This window comes from Saprolegnia diclina (genome assembly GCF_000281045.1).
Source record: "Saprolegnia diclina VS20 unplaced genomic scaffold supercont1.15, whole genome shotgun sequence".
In the NCBI taxonomy this organism is placed as follows: domain Eukaryota; phylum Oomycota; class Saprolegniomycetes; order Saprolegniales; family Saprolegniaceae; genus Saprolegnia; species Saprolegnia diclina.
In genome coordinates this window covers 611,604-631,592 of record NW_008246082.1, presented here as the reverse complement: position 1 = coordinate 631,592, position 19,989 = coordinate 611,604, and the positions used below count along the sequence as shown (strand labels likewise).

General features: G+C 59.2%; 10 protein-coding genes across 11 annotated transcripts in view; 4 read left to right on the top strand and 6 right to left on the bottom strand.

The window, feature by feature from the left end:
- Positions 1–1,411, bottom strand: part of SDRG_05778 (hypothetical protein) — a 2,490-nt gene extending 1,079 nt beyond the window's left edge. The window contains exon 1 of the mRNA XM_008611513.1: positions 51–1,411. Coding sequence (XP_008609735.1) covers positions 51–1,331 — 1,281 coding nt within the window. The 5' untranslated portion in view covers positions 1,332–1,411. The remainder of the gene's footprint in view (positions 1–50) is intronic.
- A 2,271-nt stretch (positions 1,412–3,682) lies between these two features.
- On the top strand, positions 3,683–6,163 carry SDRG_05777 (heat shock 70kDa protein 1/8). The gene has a single exon (XM_008611512.1). It carries the CDS (start codon positions 3,707–3,709, stop codon positions 6,065–6,067), a length of 2,361 nt encoding a protein of 786 aa, XP_008609734.1. The 5' UTR covers positions 3,683–3,706; the 3' UTR covers positions 6,068–6,163.
- A 563-nt stretch (positions 6,164–6,726) lies between these two features.
- SDRG_05776 lies at positions 6,727–9,464 on the top strand. 2 transcript variants are annotated; one of them, XM_008611511.1, is made up of 17 exons: positions 6,727–6,911; positions 6,960–7,025; positions 7,072–7,141; positions 7,182–7,705; positions 7,755–7,941; positions 7,993–8,062; positions 8,109–8,181; positions 8,240–8,304; positions 8,350–8,409; positions 8,460–8,504; positions 8,552–8,700; positions 8,741–8,791; positions 8,841–8,928; positions 8,973–9,081; positions 9,125–9,203; positions 9,249–9,291; positions 9,341–9,464. In XM_008611511.1, exons 1-17 carry the CDS (start codon positions 6,821–6,823, stop codon positions 9,428–9,430), a joined length of 1,860 nt encoding a protein of 619 aa, XP_008609733.1. In that variant the 5' UTR covers positions 6,727–6,820; the 3' UTR covers positions 9,431–9,464. The 2 variants fall into 2 exon arrangements, with proteins under 2 accessions (XP_008609733.1, XP_008609732.1); XM_008611510.1 differs by having other exon boundaries at positions 9,125–9,291.
- Positions 9,465–9,478: 14 nt separating this feature from the next.
- Positions 9,479–9,880, bottom strand: SDRG_05775 (hypothetical protein; the record flags this gene model as incomplete). Its single annotated transcript, XM_008611509.1, has 1 exon — positions 9,479–9,880. One exon carries the CDS (start codon positions 9,878–9,880, stop codon positions 9,479–9,481), a length of 402 nt encoding a protein of 133 aa, XP_008609731.1.
- A 146-nt stretch (positions 9,881–10,026) lies between these two features.
- On the bottom strand, positions 10,027–11,222 carry SDRG_05774 (hypothetical protein). Its single transcript, XM_008611508.1, has 5 exons — positions 10,903–11,222; positions 10,652–10,857; positions 10,446–10,609; positions 10,303–10,405; positions 10,027–10,249 (listed from the first exon to the last, which is right to left on the bottom strand). Exons 1-5 carry the CDS (start codon positions 11,212–11,214, stop codon positions 10,168–10,170), a joined length of 867 nt encoding a protein of 288 aa, XP_008609730.1. The 5' UTR covers positions 11,215–11,222; the 3' UTR covers positions 10,027–10,167.
- Positions 11,223–11,509: 287 nt separating this feature from the next.
- On the bottom strand, positions 11,510–13,198 carry SDRG_05773 (hypothetical protein; the record flags this gene model as incomplete). The annotated part of the gene is made up of 6 exons (XM_008611507.1): positions 11,510–12,047; positions 12,092–12,195; positions 12,253–12,367; positions 12,408–12,473; positions 12,518–13,096; positions 13,143–13,198. Coding segments are annotated over 6 exons (1,361 nt in total), but the record flags the coding sequence as incomplete, so codon positions are not given.
- A 291-nt stretch (positions 13,199–13,489) lies between these two features.
- On the top strand, positions 13,490–15,883 carry SDRG_05772 (hypothetical protein; the record flags this gene model as incomplete). Its single annotated transcript, XM_008611506.1, has 7 exons — positions 13,490–13,571; positions 13,618–14,022; positions 14,069–14,226; positions 14,276–14,984; positions 15,031–15,372; positions 15,423–15,535; positions 15,581–15,883. The coding sequence occupies 7 exons, from the start codon at positions 13,490–13,492 to the stop codon at positions 15,881–15,883; spliced, it is 2,112 nt and encodes a 703-aa protein (XP_008609728.1).
- A 76-nt stretch (positions 15,884–15,959) lies between these two features.
- SDRG_05771 (hypothetical protein) lies at positions 15,960–17,814 on the bottom strand. Its single transcript, XM_008611505.1, has 5 exons — positions 16,947–17,814; positions 16,663–16,903; positions 16,487–16,622; positions 16,244–16,437; positions 15,960–16,196 (listed from the first exon to the last, which is right to left on the bottom strand). The coding sequence occupies exons 1-5, from the start codon at positions 17,565–17,567 to the stop codon at positions 16,009–16,011; spliced, it is 1,380 nt and encodes a 459-aa protein (XP_008609727.1). The 5' UTR covers positions 17,568–17,814; the 3' UTR covers positions 15,960–16,008.
- Positions 17,815–18,237: 423 nt separating this feature from the next.
- On the top strand, positions 18,238–19,539 carry SDRG_05770 (hypothetical protein; the record flags this gene model as incomplete). Its single annotated transcript, XM_008611504.1, has 6 exons — positions 18,238–18,335; positions 18,387–18,621; positions 18,664–18,792; positions 18,842–19,105; positions 19,154–19,262; positions 19,310–19,539. 6 exons carry the CDS (start codon positions 18,238–18,240, stop codon positions 19,537–19,539), a joined length of 1,065 nt encoding a protein of 354 aa, XP_008609726.1.
- SDRG_05769 (hypothetical protein) lies at positions 19,523–19,945 on the bottom strand. Its single transcript, XM_008611503.1, has 2 exons — positions 19,894–19,945; positions 19,523–19,839 (listed from the first exon to the last, which is right to left on the bottom strand). Exons 1-2 carry the CDS (start codon positions 19,938–19,940, stop codon positions 19,584–19,586), a joined length of 303 nt encoding a protein of 100 aa, XP_008609725.1. The 5' UTR covers positions 19,941–19,945; the 3' UTR covers positions 19,523–19,583.
- Positions 19,946–19,989: the final 44 nt, after the last annotated feature.

Below are 19,989 nucleotides of genomic sequence, written 5' to 3'. Positions count from 1 at the left end.
GGGTCAAGGCCCTTGTTCTTGCGCTTGAACTCCGTGACGAGGAAGTCGACCATGTTCGAGTCGAAATCTTCACCACCGAGATGCGTGTCACCGCCCGTCGACTTGACTTCGAAGATGCCGTTCTCGATCGAGAGGATCGACACATCGAAGGTACCACCACCGAGATCGAAGATGAGGATGTTGGCCTTGTTGCCGTCCGAGCCGGCGTTCGTGTCCAAGCCGTACGCGAGGGCGGCGGCCGTGGGCTCGTTGATGATGCGCTTGACGTCGAGGCCAGCAATGGCACCGGCATCCTTCGTCGACTGACGCTGCTGGTCGTTGAAGTACGCAGGGACCGTGACGACAGCCTGCTTGATCTCCTGGCCGAGGTAGTTCTCCGCCGTCTCCTTCATGCGGGTAAGGACCATCGACGAGATCTCCTCGGGCGTGAAGCGCTTGTCCTCGCCCTTGAACGAGACCTGGATGAGCGGCTTGTCCTCATCACCCTCGACGATCTTGAACGGGAAGTGAGCAGCGTCCTTCTTGACGATCGGGTCCGAGAAAGCGCGACCAATGATACGCTTGGCGTCGAAGACCGTGTTCGTGGCGTTCGAGGCAGCCTGGAGCTTGGCGGCGTCGCCGATGAGGCGTTCGGCTTCGTTGAAAGCGACCCACGACGGCGTCGTGCGGTTACCTTCGCTGTTGGCAATGATCTCGACCTGGCCGTCCTTCCAGACACCGACGCACGAGTACGTCGTACCGAGATCGATACCGATCACCTCGGAGAAACCACGCTCGGCGCGCTTGGCACGCTCCTCACGCTCGGCACGGGCCTTGTTGATCTTGTCCTCGATCTCCATGCGCTTCATCTTGCGCGTGGCGTCGTCCATCTCGACACCCGAGGCCTCTTCCTCGAGCACCTGGTACGCGGCCTGCGCCTGCGTGAGGCCGGCCTGGAGCTGCTTGTTGCCCTTGTCGACCGTCAAGCCCTTGGTGTAGGCCTGGACAGCCTTCTGGTACGACTTGATAAAGTAGTACGCGGCACCGAGACGGGCGTAACCCTTGCCCCACTTGGCGTCGATCTCAATGCACTTGTTGGCATCGGCCATCGCCTGCGCGGCGTTGCCGGCGCTCAAGTACGCGGCCGAGCGGTTCGAGTAGTAGATGTGGTTCTCCGGCTCGAACGCGATGGCGGCCGTGAACTCCTTGATGGCCGTGGCGTGGTCGCCGGCGGCGTACGCCGCGTTACCGCGGTTCTTGGCGTCCGTGCCAGCGGCGACGCGCTCTTCGGCAGAGAGGTTGGCATGGGCGTCCTTCGTGGACTTGCCGGCGCGACGACGTTGAGGAGCCATGTCTTTTGGTGACCAAAAATGTCAAAATGGGTGTCATGGCGCGCGCGCCGGTCGAAATCGGTGGTCGACTTGCCTTCGCCATGACCACCAATTCCCAAAGTTCCCACGTGGTTTTTGAAACCAGGATGTTTGGCGGCTGAGAATAGGACATACCCGAAAGAGAGCGTGGCAGGGTGGGACCGTACTTCTTTTCGCGCGCCAATTGGGTGCTTGTATCACTTGTGGTTTGTATCGCATTTTGTTGAACCCATTTAAATGCGTTGATTGGGGTCGGTTGAAGTGTGTGTTTAAAACATGCAATGTTGCCGCGATGTGTTTGATACATGTTGTTTTCATGCGCATCAAACCAGGAAAGGGTGTTGTTGAAGGTAGCGATTGAACCCTCGTTGAAGCGGCGCCAAACCTCAAGCGACGGAGAAAGAGACGCTGTACAATCTCAGTGCAACGGTTATGCATGTACCAGCAAGTACTTGTGTATTTTAATTTGTCGTGAAGGACAATTGTGTACATCTGTGGAATGATATTCAACGATAAGGATGGGTAATCATCATCACTCCATGTGCTCTTTTACGACTGTAGTTTCTATTTCAGTGATTTCGGTGCACCTCTACCAGGACGCTACCTGAGTGCATTGGAGGCGGCGACTAACCTCAACAATGACCTGAAATTACTGAAGCCGGGACCACAGTCATTTCATACACCACAACCAACGATCAAATGACACGCGTGATGTCGATACCTCGTATGTGTTGGAGAGGTCTATTACCGTAAGTTGCGTCATGTCTTATCAGTAGGACGAATGCGAGGGACCCGATTGAGGTTTCGGCGCGCCTTCTTCTCGCGATAGCAGTGGCGCACCCAGTGCCATCACCATCGTGGTCCAACTGCTGGGTTGTAGCACAACATTCTTGACGTACATCGATCATACCTCGCAAAAAGATCCAAAAGATCCACCTACGATGAACTTTATTGGGATAACACGCAGATCTAGTTATCGCAGTTGGTGTTCAATGGACTTTGAAGTACCTGGGGAAGTGACCGTTCTGCACTCAAACCTCGATGGGCCGAGTCTGCACCTTGCACTGTGATGCACAGGCATGCCCGAAGGCTACTCGGTACTTCAACCAGTTAGCAAACACTAATTCAAAGATTTCGCATATATAGCGCTATGTCGGAATGCGTGGGAGTTGCAAGCACTTGGTCGTTGGGAGTGAGCTGCGTACGGAGAGATCCATCCCGCAGATCGGTTCTAGTAGAAGAATGAGAACTATAGAGAAAATGGTGGTCGACGCGTACATTCTGATTAGCAAAATCGACGTTGACATACCATTAAGTGACCTGAACTCGCGCTTGTATAAGCGCTGCCACGCTAGACGAGGGGATAGCACGACATGAGCGTTTTGCACGAGTCGCCAATAGGCCAAACGTGGCGAGACTTGAGCGGACGAAGCAGCAGAAGCTCGACGTGCTCGATTTAGATCAAACCACCCACTCCGTTTCCGATGCATTTGCACCCCGATAACGCTTGCATCCGTTTCAGGAGCTCGTAAGACATACACGCTTGGACGTCCAAGCGATACTGCACAAGCGTTTGACTCTCGAAATAGCGTGGACTGCAGCTATTTCATGCGCTCGCTATGTATACCTGCTCCAACCATAAACGTCGCGTCTGTGATCCTCGATGACACGCATCCCGTCATACTTCATCCTCCTGCGCCAACGACTGTGTCTGGTGCATGGCGTGGTACTTTGACCATACACACACAACCGAGGCAGCCCAACCACCGCCATCGCCTCCGTCAAGAACGCTGTTGCATCTTGGAGACACCTCGCGGCTTCTCCGAGGACTGGCATCGCTCGAGCAATGCGCTGTTCTGACGCGTACGTCGGGGATCGTAGCCGCTCTGTCTGCGTACAAAACGCCGCGTGTATTAAACACTTGCGAAACGAGGACTTTTCCAGCCGCCCGCGCAAGTCGGCACCGGCCGGAGCCAATCACATGCGCGCTTTGTCACAGATCCCCAGATTGGCCAATCAGAGGTGCGGAACGACGGCCTGTGGCGGGCCAGAAAAAAGGATGGTCTGGAACGGGTCTCGCATTCTTGGCCAGCGCCAAATCAGGCCTTGGTGCGGAGGCGTATCCGGATATCGTCCGTTGACACTCATCAGCGCGTATTTAAATAACGCCTCGTTTGAACGCTTGCATTTCATTGCATTTGGCGTCGCTTCTCTCGGCCTTACTATGTCGTGGTCATTAAAATAGCCGCGTATTTCATTGCGATAGCATCGCGCGCGGCCGTAATTAAAAACGGAATCCGGAAAACGGCCGAGCGCTGGCCACGATTCATTTCGCAATTCGCCTTGCAAGAAACACCATGGCCCCTCAACGTCGTCGCGCCGGCAAGTCCACGAAGGACGCCCATGCCAACCTCTCTGCCGAAGAGCGCGTCGCCGCTGGCACGGACGCCAAGAACCGCGGTAACGCGGCGTACGCCGCCGGCGACCACGCCACGGCCATCAAGGAGTTCACGGCCGCCATCGCGTTCGAGCCGGAGAACCACATCTACTACTCGAACCGCTCGGCCGCGTACTTGAGCGCCGGCAACGCCGCGCAGGCGATGGCCGATGCCAACAAGTGCATTGAGATCGACGCCAAGTGGGGCAAGGGTTACGCCCGTCTCGGTGCCGCGTACTACTTTATCAAGTCGTACCAGAAGGCTGTCCAGGCCTACACCAAGGGCTTGACGGTCGACAAGGGCAACAAGCAGCTCCAGGCCGGCCTCACGCAGGCGCAGGCTGCGTACCAGGTGCTCGAGGAAGAGGCCTCGGGTGTCGAGATGGACGACGCCACGCGCAAGATGAAGCGCATGGAGATCGAGGACAAGATCAACAAGGCCCGTGCCGAGCGTGAGGAGCGTGCCAAGCGCGCCGAGCGTGGTTTCTCGGAGGTGATCGGTATCGATCTCGGTACGACGTACTCGTGCGTCGGTGTCTGGAAGGACGGCCAGGTCGAGATCATTGCCAACAGCGAAGGTAACCGCACGACGCCGTCGTGGGTCGCTTTCAACGAGTCGGAGCGCCTCATCGGTGACGCCGCCAAGCTCCAGGCTGCCTCGAACGCCACGAACACGGTCTTCGACGCCAAGCGTATCATTGGTCGCGCTTTCTCGGACCCGATCGTCAAGAAGGACGCTGCTCACTTCCCGTTCAAGATTGTCGAGGGTGATGAGGACAAGCCGCTCATCCAGGTCTCGTTCAAGGGCGAGGACAAGCGCTTCACGCCCGAGGAGATCTCGTCGATGGTCCTTACGCGCATGAAGGAGACGGCGGAGAACTACCTCGGCCAGGAGATCAAGCAGGCTGTCGTCACGGTCCCTGCTTACTTCAACGACCAGCAGCGTCAGTCGACGAAGGATGCCGGTGCCATTGCTGGCCTCGACGTCAAGCGTATCATCAATGAGCCCACGGCCGCCGCCCTCGCGTACGGCTTGGACACGAACGCCGGCTCGGACGGCAACAAGGCCAACATCCTCATCTTCGATCTCGGTGGTGGTACCTTCGATGTGTCGATCCTCTCGATCGAGAACGGCATCTTCGAAGTCAAGTCGACGGGCGGTGACACGCATCTCGGTGGTGAAGATTTCGACTCGAACATGGTCGACTTCCTCGTCACGGAGTTCAAGCGCAAGAACAAGGGCCTTGACCCTACGTCGTCGGCTCGCTCGATGCGCCGTCTTCGCACGGCCTGCGAGTCGGCCAAGCGCATGCTTTCCACGACGACGTCGGCTGCCATTGAAGTCGACTCGCTCTTCGAGGGTGTTGACTTCTCGTCGACGATGACGCGCGCCAAGTTCGAGTCGCTCAACGAAGAGTGCTTCAAGCGCACGGAGGAGACCGTCCTCAAGGTGCTTGCCGACGCCAAGATGAAGCCGGAGGAGATTACGGAGCTCGTCCTTGTCGGTGGTTCCACGCGTATCCCCAAGGTGCAGAACATGCTCTCGGCTGTCTTTGGCGGCAAGGAGCTCTCGAAGTCGATCAACCCGGATGAGGCCGTCGCGTACGGTGCTGCCGTCCAGGGTGCCATCCTCTCGGGCATTCGCAACGACGCCACGAACTCGCTCCTCCTCGTCGATGTGACGCCGCTCTCGCTCGGTATTGAGACGGTCGGCCGCGTCATGTCGGTGCTCATCAAGCGCAACACGGCCATCCCGATCAAGAAGACGCGTGTCTACACCACGGAGTCGGACTACCAGACCCAGGTGAACGTTGTCATCTACGAAGGCGAGCGCGCCTGCGTGGACCACAACAACAAGCTCGGCGAGTTCACGATCTCGGGCCTTGAGCGCGCCAAGCGCGGCGAGCCGCAGGTCGAAGTCACGTTCGAGATCGATGCCAACGGTATCCTCAACGTGTCGGCCCGCGACAAGAAGACGAACGCCAAGGCCGAGACGACGATCTCGAACAACCACGGCCGCCTGAGCCAGGCTGACATCGACCGCATGGTCGAAGAGGCCGAGAAGTTCAAGAAGGAAGATGCCGAGGCCCTCAAGAAGATCGAGGCCCGCAACTCGCTCGAGAGCTTCATCTACCGCGCGCTCGAGCTCACCCGCGAGAAGGGTGACGCCGCCGCCGAGAACACGATCCGTGAGGCCCGCGAGTGGCTCGAGGACCACGAGGATGCCACGCTCCGTGAGTTGGAGGAGAAGAAGCGCGTCCTTGAGCGCCTCGTCCGTTAAACGGATGACGCTGGTCGTAGTTTAGTTTGTACTTAAAGTAGATTTTGAGTTTCGCATGCTATTCTCACTTGAAGTGTCTTCCTTGTTCATTCCCAATTCCTCGGCTGTTCGAGGACCAAAAGCCTGGTCCCCTGAGAGATTTATGCAGAGCACCACGTGCATGCTTCCTCGTGGCTCGACGGAGGGCCTGTCCTGCACACCGACGCCCACGCAGCAATGCGTATTTGGTTGCTGCGTTGAGTTTGAGTTTGAGTTTGCACCTCCCACTCTATGTGGATCGATGACGTGGGTCAATATTTGATAGGCCCCAATATTTGGTTTGAATTTTCGATCCCGAAGCAGCAGCAGCTGGACCTGCGACGAGCGACCCGCAGCCCAAGCTTCCTCGGACAGCTCTCAGCTCCTAGGGTAGCTCCAAGCTCTGATACACCTCTAAGCTCTAAGCTCTAAGCAGCTCTAAGCTCTAAGCTCTAAGCTCTAAGCTCTAAGCTCTAAGCTCTAAGCTCTAAGCTGCAAGCTCCACGCTCTACTACAGCACTGGCTTCGCTCAGACACAGCCATCGCCCAACGGTACTGGGAAGGAGACGAGGAGGAGGCAGCTGCTGCAACAGAACGACGTCGTCGCGAGCGCCAAGATATGGCGGCGTGTGCAGCACTTCTACGGGCGGCCAGCTGGGATTTGTCTTGGCTTCTGTATGCTGTGTGGTATAGGCAACGGTTTTTAATTTTTCAACCGCGAGCTTTGGACCGAGCATGTCGGCCCCGCCCCCGCCGTCGACCAAGTCGGTCGTCCTCGACCTCGAGCCGGCGCTCGGCCTCGTCGCGCCGCCACCCGAGACCCTCGGTCTGCTTCCTTCCTCCTCTACGTACCTCGCTCATGTATGACTCATAGTCGCGATCCCAATGGACGCCGAGATGAAGAAGCGACGCTCGTCGACCATCAAGCTCCAGCCGCGAGGTACGATCGATGGTCCATGAACGCGGACGTATCGCGGTCGCTGTAGCGCCCGTCTCGGGAGCAAAGCGGCCCCAGTTCATTCCGCGCCGCCACTCTGGCGTCTCTCGCGTCTCTCGGTATGCATTCGTTGCCATACTGGCGTCTAAGGTGGCGTAGGCCGAGCGAGTCGGAGCTCGACCTTAGCGACTTGCCCGGCATCGGGAAGCCGCCATTGAGCCACAACATTGTACTCAAGATGACCATCCATACAGATGAGGACGTGCGCACGTCGTTCGTCGTGACGCAGGACCCTCGGGGCTGTGGCATTGGCCGCAAGCCCGCCAACGTCGTCAGTATTCCCGCCGACAAGTACATGACCGACCTCAACCACGCCGTCGTGAGCCACGCCGTGCATCCGTTGCATGGACCCGGGTTCTATATCACGAACGGCAACGACGGCACGAACGCCACATACATTCGCCTGAGCCCCGTGAGCCTCGACGACCATGCGTCCAAGACACAGTGGCCGCTCTCGCTCGGGTGCCAGTTCCGCGCTGGCAAGTCGGATATTGAAGTCATGGCACTCGGCCCGTCCTCGCTGCGCCTCAAGGTCCTCTCCGGGAAGCTCGTCGGCAACACGTACGACGTGGACGGGCGTGGCGCGACCATAGGCCGATCCGCCGACAACACCATCCACACGGGTACTGCCTACCGTGCCTCGCTCTTGCTGACGCTCATGCCGATATGCAGGCGACGGCGAGCTCTCGCGGCGCCACGCGTCCATCTGGTGCGACCCCGCCGACGGACGCTTCTACGTCCACGACGTTGGGTCCACCAACGGCACGTTCATGAAGCTCTGCGGCGCGTACGCAGACCCGTACCGTCTTGAGATTGGCGACCACATCCTCGTCTCCCAAACCTGCTTGTCTGTGAACCGGTCGGTATTCCTTTTTGCTCAGAAAATATCTGTAGCTGCAAGGATGCGTAGGTTCGACTACGGCGTCAACGACAACATGGGCTGCCGAAAGCACATGGAAGACGCGCACTCGCTCATCCAGGTATGTCCATGCTGTGCGTGGGTCGGCGTCGGCAGCTGGGAGGTAGGATATGAACATTGCAGCGCTCTCCAAAGCTGGCTACGCCCCACAGTCTTTTTTCGGTGTCTTTGATGGTCACGGTACGAACATTGGGCGTCCATTCAGACAGCAGCGACGAGGAGAAATGTGTGTCCTTAGGCGGGCTCGAAGCCTCGCACTACCTCCACGACCAACTGCACAAGCACATTATCAGCGAGCTACAGGTGCTTGATGATGCTGCGTGATGGGCAAGGTTGACGTCATGATAGATGCGAACAGCCGACGTCGATCTCTCCAATGCGACAGACGTGGACGCTATCATTATCGCGGTGCGCTCTCCATGCACCGCCGCCACTTGCGCTCATTGCCGGACTCGTAGAGCCTTACGACGGCCTTTGAACAGACGGACGCGGCGTTTCTCCAGGTTCCATTTGACTCGAAAGATGGATTCATTTTACCATTTTGAGATAGGAGTCGGACCGACCGCAAGCAGGCAGTACAGCTACCACGGTCTTTATTGCTGGTCGCCGCATGTACGTTGCGAACGTCGGTGACTCGCGTACGGTCCTGAGCCGAAATGGCGCGGCCGTCCGGCTCTCTAACGACCACAAGCCCTCGAGGTACCATTCCCAACGCACTACGATTCTCAAGCGGCCGTAGACCGGACGAAGCCCAGCGGATTCGAGACACGGGAGGCTTTATCATCCACGGGTACCTTCGTCGCATCAGCGATATCGACAAGACGATTTGTCACCTGTAGACGCATTATGGGCGAGCTGGCCGTGTCGCGGGCCTTTGGCGACTGCGAGTTCAAGACGTACGACACGCATGGCAGCCAGTCGAGCCTGGTACGCCAGCCTTTGATGTATTTTGTGTTTATGTTGGCATGCAGCGCCTCGAAGACGAGTTTGGCGTCGAGCAGCCGGTCGTGAACCCGAATGAGATCCTGAAAGGGCCATTGGTCATTGCGACGCCTGAAGTGACGACGAGTGATGTCACGGGTACGTCCTCGTCCTTGCTTAACCGCCTCATTGAGGCGTGTAGACGAGGCAGATTTTTTATTGCTGGGCAGCGACGGCCTCTTTGACGTGTTTGAAGACCAAGAAGCCGTCGACTTTGTCACGTAGGCGTCTGTTCCGACCACGAAACCTAACGTTCATGGCACTAGAACCCAGCTGCGCAAAGGCGGCGACGTCCAGCGCACCGTCGAGGTAGATGGCTTCATGTTGCCAAGTGTCATCATCATGCGACGGCTTGTAGGCGCTCGTCGAGTATGCGATCGGCACGCAAGGCTCAAGAGACAACGTCACGGCCATCGTTGTGCTCTTCAAAGACATTGCGGCCATGTAAATAGAAACACGATTGTCTTTGTACAACACCTACAAGCGGTCGAAGTAGTTAGGGCGGGTCGCTGCCCAGCGCAAGGCGGCTAAACTTAGTCTGCGTCTCGACGTAGCTGCAGCAGGAAGATGATGGCGAGGGTGGCGGTTGGTCGATCTCGGGTAGCAGCGATGGTCGCCACTCGTGGCTCGGTGGGCCAACTCGCTTTGGCACAGGCTTGACGATCATGTCGTACTTGCGCTTCTTGAGCAGCGTCGTATTCACGAGCTGGACGGGCCGGGGCGACTGCGCGGCTTCGAGGAGGCTCACGACCGGGTTCTGCGGCCGGGCGCTCGCCGTTGCCATCGGCGATAAGAACGCGAGGCGCAGCTCGTCGTCGTCGTCGTCGTCGGCGTCGTCGGCCAAATGCGCAGCGCGCTGCATCGCGGCCGTCATCAGTCTATTTCTGAGCTTGCACATGCCGGCGAGTCCGGATAGACTGTGGATTGTCCGGATACGCGCGCAACCTTTCTGAAAGTGTATCTTTGTCGCCGTCGTCTGGTTTTCGTAGCCGACACATCCCGCGCGATCCAGCTACTCAAAGAGTGGGACCACGACCTCTACTCCGAGATGCTCGTCGGAGCACCCGCGCCGAGCTCTCTCGAGACACGCCTCCGAGGCTGAGAAGCGCGCAGAACGCCAAACAATATGCGGCCGAACGTTCGGCACAGATCGCGGCGGATATGTGCAGGCGAGTATATACGTTCTTAGCTCTTGAGAATCGCGTCCAGTGAAATGCAGTGCAGTGCATTGGTCGTCGCTTCCGTCACGTACATCTTGTGGGTGCCCCTAGTAATATTGGCGGATGAGACGCTATTGACAGTAAGAACTCGAGTGCGCACTCGACACAGAGCCCCGTGATCTCCTGGCCTGGCACTTCGAGCACGTGCTCCAGCGTGCCTTGCGCCGAGAGCACGTAGATGCGGCCATTCGCAGCGTCCGCGCCTTCGCTCCATCAATCCTAGCCTTGCTAAAGAAAGGATACCGGCCATGTCGTAGGACCCGACGTAGACGCGGCCGGCCGTGTCGCACGCGATGCAGGACGGGCCGAGGCCGCCAGCAAACTGGTAGAACACCGACATGTGGTAGATCCCGGGCGGGCGCTGGACGAAGCGCAAGACGCGGTTGGCCATCATCTCGGCCACGTACCTAGCACTTGTTCAAGGATCTTCCACATTGTAAGAGGCGTACACGAGCTTCGAGTCGGGCGAGACGGCAACGGCGCAGGGGTGGGCGAGGCAGTTTAGCGCCAGCGGCTTGAGAATTTGGCCGCCGCTCGGGTTGGCAGCGATGCAAAAGACGCTACCCCGCGGGTTCTCGAGCGTCGTCTCGCCGAGCGGCCCGCTGTCGGTGAAGTACGTCGTGTTGGCCGGCGAAATGGCAATGCTGCTGGGGCCCTACGACGTCATTTTCGCAATTTTTTCAGAGCCAAAAATGCGGACGCGAAAAGGCTTTTCCTCGTAGACCTTGACGACGATGCCAGGCTGGTGGCTGTGGTTGGCGAGGTCGACGCGCAGAATCGCCGCGTGCGCGCAGTCAGCGATGTGCACCTTGCCGTGCGAGTCAAAGACCGCGCCGTACGGCTCGCCGCCCGTGTACGCGAGCGCCGAGTGCTTCCCCTCCGAGTAGGCAAACACTTCGCCCGTCCCAGACGAGACGTATCCGATGACCTCCTTTCCGTTGATCTCGCGGGCGAACGGGCTGCAGATCTTGGTGCCCTTGCAGCGCAGCGTCTCCTGGAGGTAGCTGCCCATCGATCAACTGCCGTTTCGAAATTGCCATTTCGTGACCCTTTGAAGTCATCTGGCGTCTGGGGCAGAGGACCCAAACCACCACCAAATCTACCGATGCATGAAGCGCCTCTCCGACATGCCCAGATCACATGTGTATTTGATAGCGAGACGATGACGGCGCGGTCGTTGCCCGATCGCTTATGGCGAAGTACCCGTAGGCACGGTGCTTCCACCGGTTCAGACGCCACCGCAGTAGCCCAAAGAGCGCCAGTCCTTTTTAGTCATGGCGAACATCGCCAATGCTGGAAGAGAGTCGGGTAGCTCATGTAATTCCAAGTCGACGCGGCGTGCGAATCGAGACGACAGCTAACGACGCTGGAGAAAGGGTCTGGTGACTTAAACAACGTGACGAGCTACTGCTGCTTGGCTTGGGGAATGTGGTTGGGCGCGTCGGCAAAGTACGTTTGGAGAATGTACGCGCGCGAGAGGAGCGGTTCAATGTCGTCTTCTTCCCACTCTTTGGTCGGGAGGCTCTGGAGGAAGAGCACGAGGTCCTGGAACTCCATCTCCTTGAGCATGTCGCCAAAGGTCATGAGGATGGCCGCGCAGACGTACACGTGGAAGTTCTCAAAGCCATTGTCCTCGCATAAATACGTGTCCCAGAGCCGGATGATCGCGTGCAGTGGGCATTCGCGCATGAGGAGGCAGTTCATCCAGCGAAACGCAAACTGTACAAACTGCACCGACTCGGTCTCGACAATGTGCGTGTGCAAGTCGGCGTCGCAGCGCTTGACGAGGTCTTCCATGCGCTGCACCATGCGCTGCAAGCCCGGCTGTGAAAACGTATAGTGGTCCTACATACCAGTGTGAGCAGTGCCAAAAGTTTCAATGTGTCAACCTGGATGTCGTCAAGCAGCTTGGTGAGGCACCAGTAGCTATCGGCCTCGACTTCCTGGAGCGCTTCGTCCGAGACACTGCTCAAGTCGCTCCGCTCCGGGTCGTCTACGAGGCCACGTCATGTAAGAAGTGCGACATTTCTGCAAAATACGAAATATATACCGACAAAGACCGAGAGAAAGACCGTCACAAACGGCGTCAAGAGGTCGTTGATGCCTTGGACGTACCCGGACGCAGGGTGGCGCACCGCCCAAATGTACAGAACGCGCTCCATGCTCTACCCACGGTTGAGGCGCCAGGATCTCGACCCAAGGTACCTTTTGGATCGACGGGTGCTGGAAGAGAGGCACGCCAGGGTTCGTGCGCGGAATGTCGATGAGAATCTATCGTCAGGTCGCATGCCAATGCATCGACGAGCATGGGTTACCTGGTGCAGCGTTTCCTGCTCCTTCATGCCACGGTCCGTGTCGGGGATGTAGTAAAACTGGCGAAGGAGCTCGCCGTACTCGGCGCGCTTGCGCTGGAGCATGGCCTCGCGTCGGTCCTTGTGCGACGGTACGTAGCTCAAGAGGAGCTTCCACACGAGCGGTCGAAACTCGACGGGCACACCGCCCCAGCTGAGTTCGCGCAGCTTCTCGAGGTCCACCGAGTCTTGCTTGTCGTTCTTGAGGAGCGTCGCAAACTGCTCCGAGCGCAGGTTGCCCGCCGCATTGCGCGGCCCCGGGCCAGAGGCCACGGCGTCTTTGGCCGGCGATTTGGTCGCGGGCAGCCCCTTTGGAATCGGCGGCGGCGTCGCCCACACCGGCGGCAGCTGTGCATTGCAAAACGGCGAGGCCTTGACGCCGCCGGGCAGCGGCGGGTGCTGGCTCGAGGCCGACTTTTTGCGGCCAAAAAAGCCCGTCGACGCCGACGCAGCTTGGAGGAAGTGCGACCCGCCGCCGTGCTTTTCCTTCTTCCCGAGCTTGTGGAGCGCCGATTTGAACATGCTCGCCTTCGGGCTCGTCTCCTACGCCACGAGGCTACGGCGGCGCTCATGCAGGCGAAGGCCGTACCTGCGGCGTCGCTATCGAGGACGCATTCGCCGTCGCGTTCTCACTGTTGTCCATCGGGAAAGCTCTTGTGTCATCTTTCGTCACTCGTCCATTTAATACCGATCGCCTCAGCAACACGGACGCTAAGCTCCTGTCATAAATAAATATATACAAAAGTCAAGCAAAATAAATGATGTGCGAAACTAATGTCGTTGAACCGAGGTGTATTTTAAAGATCGCGGGGCGATTCTGGGTGCCAGCCGGATTCCAACAGGATAATTTTAGCGTTGCAACCGGTTAGTGCGTCGAAAAACGACCGCTCATTGACGACTACAATAACCGAAGATGCTAAGCGGTTAGCCGTGGCGATGATGCGCTTGAGCCGGTTCGACATCTGGAACCGGATTGCCGCCACGAGCCATTCATCAATCCACGCACGCGATCGTCCAGGTAGAGATGCCATCACCGGCGTGAGGTTGACAGTGAGAATGTATAGCGATGACCGACAACATGGAGCTGCTGCCGCGCACGCACTCGGACTTTGCCCGCAAGGAGTACTGGGACGAGTTCTTCACCAAGCGCCAGGAGAAGGCCTTCGAATGGTACGGGCAGTACGCCAACATGCGCCCCGTGCTCAAGACGCTCGTCAAGCCGTCGGACCGCATCCTCGTCGTCGGCTGCGGTAACTCGGACCTGAGTCCGCTCTGGGCGGCGGATGGCTACAAGCACATGACGTCCATGGACTTTTCCGAGCTTGTCATTGCCGAGATGAAGCAGAAGCACCCCAAGATGACGTGGGATGTCATGGACATGACCAAGATGACGTATGCGAACGACAGCTTCGACTGCATCATGGACAAGGGCGCTTTGGATGCGCTCATGGCGACGGATGATGCGCCAGGTAGCCTCCTCCTCGCTTCGCCTCCTTCCTCCTACCTCGTGGCTAGTGCTGGCGAGCGCGCTCGAGATGTTCAAGGAGGTCGACCGCACGCTGGCCGTGAACGGCTCGTACATTTGTGTGACGATGGCCCAGGACTTTATCATCCAGCACCTCCTCACGACGTTCGCCGAGACCTTTCCCAACTACAAGATCTCGGTGCTCGACGTACGCTGCCTCATACATGGCGATGGACGTACTCACCTTGTGTCTGCAGGTCCCCAAGGACGCCAAGAGCAACACGCCGTTCACGCCCTTCTTCCTCGTCTGCACCAAGCAAGCGGCGCCGATGCCGATGGTCAAGTACAACGGCAAGATGTTCCACGACGGCGACGCACGTGCGCGCAAGGCCTGGCTTCTCCACGAGATCGAAGCCACGCAGTGGTACTCCATGTCGCAGCTCGAGCTCAAGAAGATCCACGTCGGCCGCCAGCGCGTTATCGAGCTCATGACGAGCGCGTCGACGGGCCTCAACACGACGCCGCGCTACTCGATCCGCCTCGTCGACGTCCACGCACAAGGCCCCAACGGCACGTGCGGCGTCTTCCTTGTGCCCCAGGGCCGCGAGCACGAGTACCTCTTTGCGACCGAGGAGGGCGCGATGGAACTTGCGTCTGGCGCTGGTTTCTCGCGCTTCCTTATCGTGAGCCTCGGCCGCACGCATACGTTTGAGAGCTTGGAGGCGGTTCAGCTCGAGCTCAACCCCAAGATCATGGAGCTGAGTCCCGAGAGTCTGGGTCGCAACGAGAAGATCCCGTACATGACGGTCCAGGAGGGCCTTGGTCAGCGCCAGGTGGTGGCCCAAGGCACGTCGGCGCTCAGTGGCGACTACTTTATCGAAGAGGTCGAGACCCACCGCCGGCTCGTCTTCCTCAGCAACAGCAACACGATCCAGACGGAGATTTCGCTCTTGCCCGCGCTCACAGGTATATTGCATCGACTTGATCGAGCTATATGTTGAGTTTTGTGCAGCCAAGCAGCTCAAGGCCAAGAAGAAGAAGGCGGCGTCGACCCGCGTCCGGTTTGACCCGACGTACCTCGCGTTCGAGTACCACAAGAGCATGGCCGCGCTCCTCAAGACGCACACCGAGTTGCATCCGGTAGCGGCGACGGAGAAGCACCGCAGCCTCCTTGTCGGTCTCGGCGGCGGCTCGCTCGCCAGCTACGTGCAGGCTACGATGCCGTCGGTGGCACTGACCGCCGTCGAGCTCGACCCGACTATCGTCGAGATTGCGACCACATATTTTGGCTTGATGACCAACAGCAACCTTCACGTCATCACGGACGACGGCTTGGCCGTGCTTGCTGCCGCAGGTAAACCGCATCGTCCTCTTCCGGTACAAACCCGCCCATGTCGCTCGTAGCCCCCGCGTCCTACGACTCGATTCTGATCGACGTCGATGCCAAGACGGCCGACGAGAAGGCGGCCGGGATCACGTGCCCGCCGCTCACGTTCCTTTCGCCGTCGTCTCTTGCGGTATACAATAACGTCCCAACTGCGATGCCACATACCAGTATGTAGGCGATGCACATGGCACTTCGCGAGCACGGCGTGCTCCTTCTCAACGTCTCGTGCCGGTCCAGCGCCATGTACAAGGACGTCTTGTCGCGGCTGCACGCCGCCTTTGGCGCGTCACCCGTGCTGGAGCTTCGCGCGTCCGAGCAAGACGTGAACCGCATCGTGGTCGTCTCCAAGGGCAAGGCAACGGACCTCGCGGCGTGGCGCAAGCCGCTGCTGAGCGCCAACTGCCCGACGCTGCCGGGCTTCGACGAAGACGAGCTCGCGGACCTTCTTGGGCTTCTTGACGTGGCCGACGAGGCGTAATACGAACAACTATACGCTGCTGCTCGTTGGAGCCAACAGCGCAGTCCTCCCATCGCGTCGATCCCAGTGGGGAGAGTAGGATATGTTGCTCGCTATATATTGGTTTACATGGCAAGTGGCGGGCGCTAGACGTGCATAAACGTGTGCGGGTGCGCGTGTTCCAAGAAGCGCTGCATGATAGCGCCAATGACGAGCGTGAGCGTGCACAGCACGAGCGTCACCGTGTTGATGAGCAGCTCGTTCCACACCACGTAGCAGCCGACGCAGAGCGGCAGCACCATGGCGATTGCCAGGTTTTGATCCGAGAGCGCGACTAGCCAAGCGCGGTGAGTGCTTCTTGCTGCAAAAAGAACGTCATACCTTTGTACGGACGGTCGATCTCCGGGTGCGTGTAGCGCATGCGCACGGCGGCGCAAATCTCCACGACGCTTGCGAGCGCGTTGAGAAAGTTGTCGACGCCCAAAATCGTCTCAAAGTCAAAGAGACACATGACCACAATGATGGAGAACGACAAGAAAATCGACCGACGGGGCACGCCGTTGGGGCCATGGCGCCTACGCCGTAGGATGAGCACCGAGAAAGCAAAGCAGTAGCACCACGTACACGGCAAAGAAGGACGGCGCGAGGCCCGAGTCGGCCATGCCCGCCAGCTGGAACCCGTCTTTGGTCATCTCGGCAATGTACAAGCCGAGGTTGCCGAAAAAGTTGGAAATCAGTACCCAGACGCAGAGCCAGACGCCTAGAATACGCTGAGCGCGAGGATCCCATGAGGCTTGTACCGCCAATGCCTTGGGCGATCTGCGAGTACGAGCCGTCGGTCCACGTCGTGTAGTGAGGCTTGTCGGCGCCCGAGATGGCGATGAACGGGATGATGTACGTGAACGCAATGAGCACGACCGTGAGCATCATGGCTTTGGGGTACGTGCGCTTCGGGTCTTGGATCTCGCCCGCGTAGGCGCCGGCCGCGTCAAAGCCCGAGTAGTTCCAGTACAGGACGCTGATGAGTTGCGTCCAGTTGCGCTATAGGCATCGTCAATCGCCTGCATAGGTCGAGAGAGCATACCTCGTCCGAGATGACAAACCAGTTGGCCGGCTCGATCTGCGGAATAGCGACAAACACCATGACGAGGAAGGGCATCGCGACGATGATGGCAAGGAAGAGCATCGTGTTGCCGACCATTTTGATGCTCGTGAGGGTCGGGATCATAAACAAGATGGCGATCGCGACGCGTGCACCAAACTTGGTGCTGAACGAGATCCCGTCGTCGCCGCCGTCGCCGTCGAGGTTGCCATTGAGAAGACCAAAGAGCGAGTCGACAATGAGGCACGGATAGATTGCATTGTCAATGACGCCGGCGACCCACGACCAGTAGCCGACGTGGAAGCCCATGGGGCGGCCAAAGGCCATGCCGACCCACGTGCAGAAGCTCGAGTCGGTGGGGAAGGCGCTAAAGAGCTCGGCGTAGACAAGGGCCAATGGCATGCACCAGATCCACGGGAAGATCGAGACCGCGAGGATCCCGATAAGTGGCCCGCACGACGCGATGATGGGCTCGCTGCCCCACGGGCCGCCCGACACGTTGAAATACGTGATGAGCGCCACGGGCAGGATCCCGAGCTGGCGCCGGCTCGTCGACTGCCGGCGCAGGATCGGGTCCTTCTCTACATCGGTGTGGATCGTCATGGAAGAAGTACGGCTGACGACGCTGCTGCTGCTGCTTCTGCTGCTGCCACTGGCCCTGGTCTCTCCTCGACGTCAAAGTTCGATTTGTTGAAACCACAGAAGGTCCGAGGATCCGGATACGGGCGCGCCAAACCCAGGTTTTCACGGTCACCCGACAGCCGCCGACGCGCTGCCGTCGCCTACCGAGCGCGATCGTGCTTCGAGACACGTTGACCTCTGCCACCGTGCATGGCAGCATCGACCGCGGCCCCTCGGTCCCGTCACTGGACCTCGCTGGCCATGGCGCGCCAACGTCCGTGACAGCGGCCCTGCGACACGGCGGCGCCGTATCCGGACGCACCGGCGGGGATGCGCAGCTGCAACGGGTTTGGCGCTTGCACGCGACTGGCGACAACAGCAACGTGCGCTGCGGTCCAGTGACGCGCTGTGGACACCCGTACGTCTATTGCGCAACGGGCGGTCACGTGACCGCGCGTATCCGGCAGAATTCGCGATCACCTCGCAGCGCCCAGCGCCGATTTCGCGGACCTTTCCGCGCGGTGAACGATGATAGCGTCCGGATAGCCAGCGCTGACGCGATGTTCCGGATAAAATGGCGTCGCCCAATCACCGGTGGTGGCCGTTGGCGTTACGCTCGCAATCGCAAGCTTGCGGCAGAGGACGCAGGACAATGGAGCAAGCATGGCTCATCGCGCCCATGGTGGTCGTCGCGCTCATCCTTCCGTTCGTCTTCATCTGGGCGACATGGGACCATGACCTCTTCCGCCAGTACGACGACGACGAGCTCGAGAATGTAGCATCATCGATCATCTTGCGTAGATTGCCCATGCTGCCAGGTCCACTCGACCGCGGGTCCAAGGAGTTTAAGATTCGCTGCGCCATCTCGAGCCATGTGCGCCGCGGCTGGACCTCGCGCGAGCGCATGCTGCAGCCGTGTCCGCGTGTGACGCTGCAGACCAAGTTTTATATTTTGGACCAGGAAATCTCGAGTGTGCGGGCGGCCTTGGGCGCGCCGGCCAAGGACATCACGGCCGTGCCCCTCATGTTTCCCCAGGTACGCGCTCGTTGGGAAGCCCATGCGATCCTAATCGCGTAGATTCTGTGCGGCCACCTCTTGGTGCAACTGCTCGGCAACTCGCACTTTCCGACGCGCGTCGACACGATGGTGTGGAAGCGCCTGCACGTGACGCAGCTGCGTCGCATCGCAGTCGACGAAGAGCTCAACGTACATTGCGCTTGTCTTGTCCTGATGGCTCTGAATCGATCGATCGTAGTGCCTCATGGCGCTCATCAGCAAGGTGTTTACGCCCGAGGGTATTGAGTTTACGGTGCAAACCGACCTCTTTGACGACGAGTCGGTCGTGTGGCAGTCGTCGCTGTACTTCGTCGTGCCCCATACGATCCCGGCCAAGCAAGCGATTCCCATTAAGGGGCCGTCCAACCCCATCGACATGGAACTCCTCACAACGGCAATGGACCAGCCGAGCCGCCGCTTCCCGCTCAACTGCTCCAAGGAGCGCCTTGCCGACTTTGACAAGGTCTGTCGTAGATGCCTGTCGCCGCTATTTTCTCAACCGAACGGCTAGGGCGGTGCGGTCGACGTGGAGCAGCTCTCGCTCTTTTCGACGCCCGAGCCGCGTGCGACGTTCTTGTGGATGGCGGCCGCTGCGACGTCGACGATCGAGCAGCACCAAGGTACCTCGTTTCTCGTGGCCGTAGCACCCGCTGACCGGAGGGCGTAGGCGACAACCTCACGTACCCGATCGCCTGCCATTGCTCGCTCGAGACGCCGCTGGCCGAGCTCCCGCGCGTGCCGACGTTGCACTGCGACGTCTTTGCCAAGAAGGAGGCCGAACGCGGCCTCATTGGCTTTAGCGTCGGCCTCGAGTCGAAGGCGGTGCTCTCGGGCTACATGCGCTCGGTGGGCTGGAAGTACACGGAAGAGGCCATCGAACAGATTGTCGACGTCTAACAAGCCGCTCCAGTTCGACTTGACCCGTGCACTTAGTGTTAACGTTACGGTGCCACCAGCGCATAGCTGGGGTAGCGCAGACGAAGCGACGCGAGCTGCGCGAACGCTGGTAGAGTCTCTTGCACGACGGCTGCGTTGGTCGCTGCCCACGCGTGGCGCGTCCACTTCACGACAAAGGCTTGGCCAAGCACGCGGGCGGCGACCACAATGGCGTCGTCCAAGTCCTGCGGGAGGACGGCGGTGTTCGGTGGCAAGCGAAGCAAGTACCCCGCTGTGGCAAACGACCCAAGACGAAACTCGCTACCAGCTGAACCTCAGATGCGACTTCTGAAATGGACCGAGAGAGAGGGTTACCAACTCAGGAGCGTGCCCTCGTGGAAGGCGCGGAGGGCGGCTTCCATGGCCACGACGTCGGCGGCGGGAGCGAGCGTCTACCAGCTTTCGATGAAG

What these genes read in the sequence shown, in the direction of transcription:
- SDRG_05777 (XM_008611512.1), top strand. Translation starts at nt 3,707, where the DNA reads ATGGCCCCTCAACGTCGTCGCGCCGGCAAGTCCACGAAGGACGCCCAT.
- SDRG_05776 (XM_008611511.1), top strand. Translation starts at nt 6,821, where the DNA reads ATGTCGGCCCCGCCCCCGCCGTCGACCAAGTCGGTCGTCCTCGACCTC. An exon ending in ACATTATCAGCGAGCTACAG is followed by an intron (nt 8,305 to 8,349) that starts GTGCTTGATGAT and finishes ACGTCATGATAG; the next exon opens with ATGCGAACAGCCGACGTCGA. An exon ending in ATGGCAGCCAGTCGAGCCTG is followed by an intron (nt 8,929 to 8,972) that starts GTACGCCAGCCT and finishes GTTGGCATGCAG; the next exon opens with CGCCTCGAAGACGAGTTTGG.
- SDRG_05774 (XM_008611508.1), bottom strand. Translation starts at nt 11,214, where the DNA reads ATGGGCAGCTACCTCCAGGAGACGCTGCGCTGCAAGGGCACCAAGATC. An exon ending in ACGAGGAAAAGCCTTTTCGC is followed by an intron (nt 10,858 to 10,902) that starts GTCCGCATTTTT and finishes ATGACGTCGTAG; the next exon opens with GGCCCCAGCAGCATTGCCAT. An exon ending in ATCACGGGGCTCTGTGTCGA is followed by an intron (nt 10,250 to 10,302) that starts GTGCGCACTCGA and finishes CAATATTACTAG; the next exon opens with GGGCACCCACAAGATGTACG.
- SDRG_05771 (XM_008611505.1), bottom strand. Translation starts at nt 17,567, where the DNA reads ATGACGATCCACACCGATGTAGAGAAGGACCCGATCCTGCGCCGGCAG. An exon ending in GCGCCGTCCTTCTTTGCCGT is followed by an intron (nt 16,438 to 16,486) that starts GTACGTGGTGCT and finishes CCTACGGCGTAG; the next exon opens with GCGCCATGGCCCCAACGGCG. An exon ending in GATCGACCGTCCGTACAAAG is followed by an intron (nt 16,197 to 16,243) that starts GTATGACGTTCT and finishes GCGCTTGGCTAG; the next exon opens with TCGCGCTCTCGGATCAAAAC.
- SDRG_05769 (XM_008611503.1), bottom strand. Translation starts at nt 19,940, where the DNA reads ATGGAAGCCGCCCTCCGCGCCTTCCACGAGGGCACGCTCCTGAGTTG. An exon ending in GAGGGCACGCTCCTGAGTTG is followed by an intron (nt 19,840 to 19,893) that starts GTAACCCTCTCT and finishes TTCAGCTGGTAG; the next exon opens with CGAGTTTCGTCTTGGGTCGT.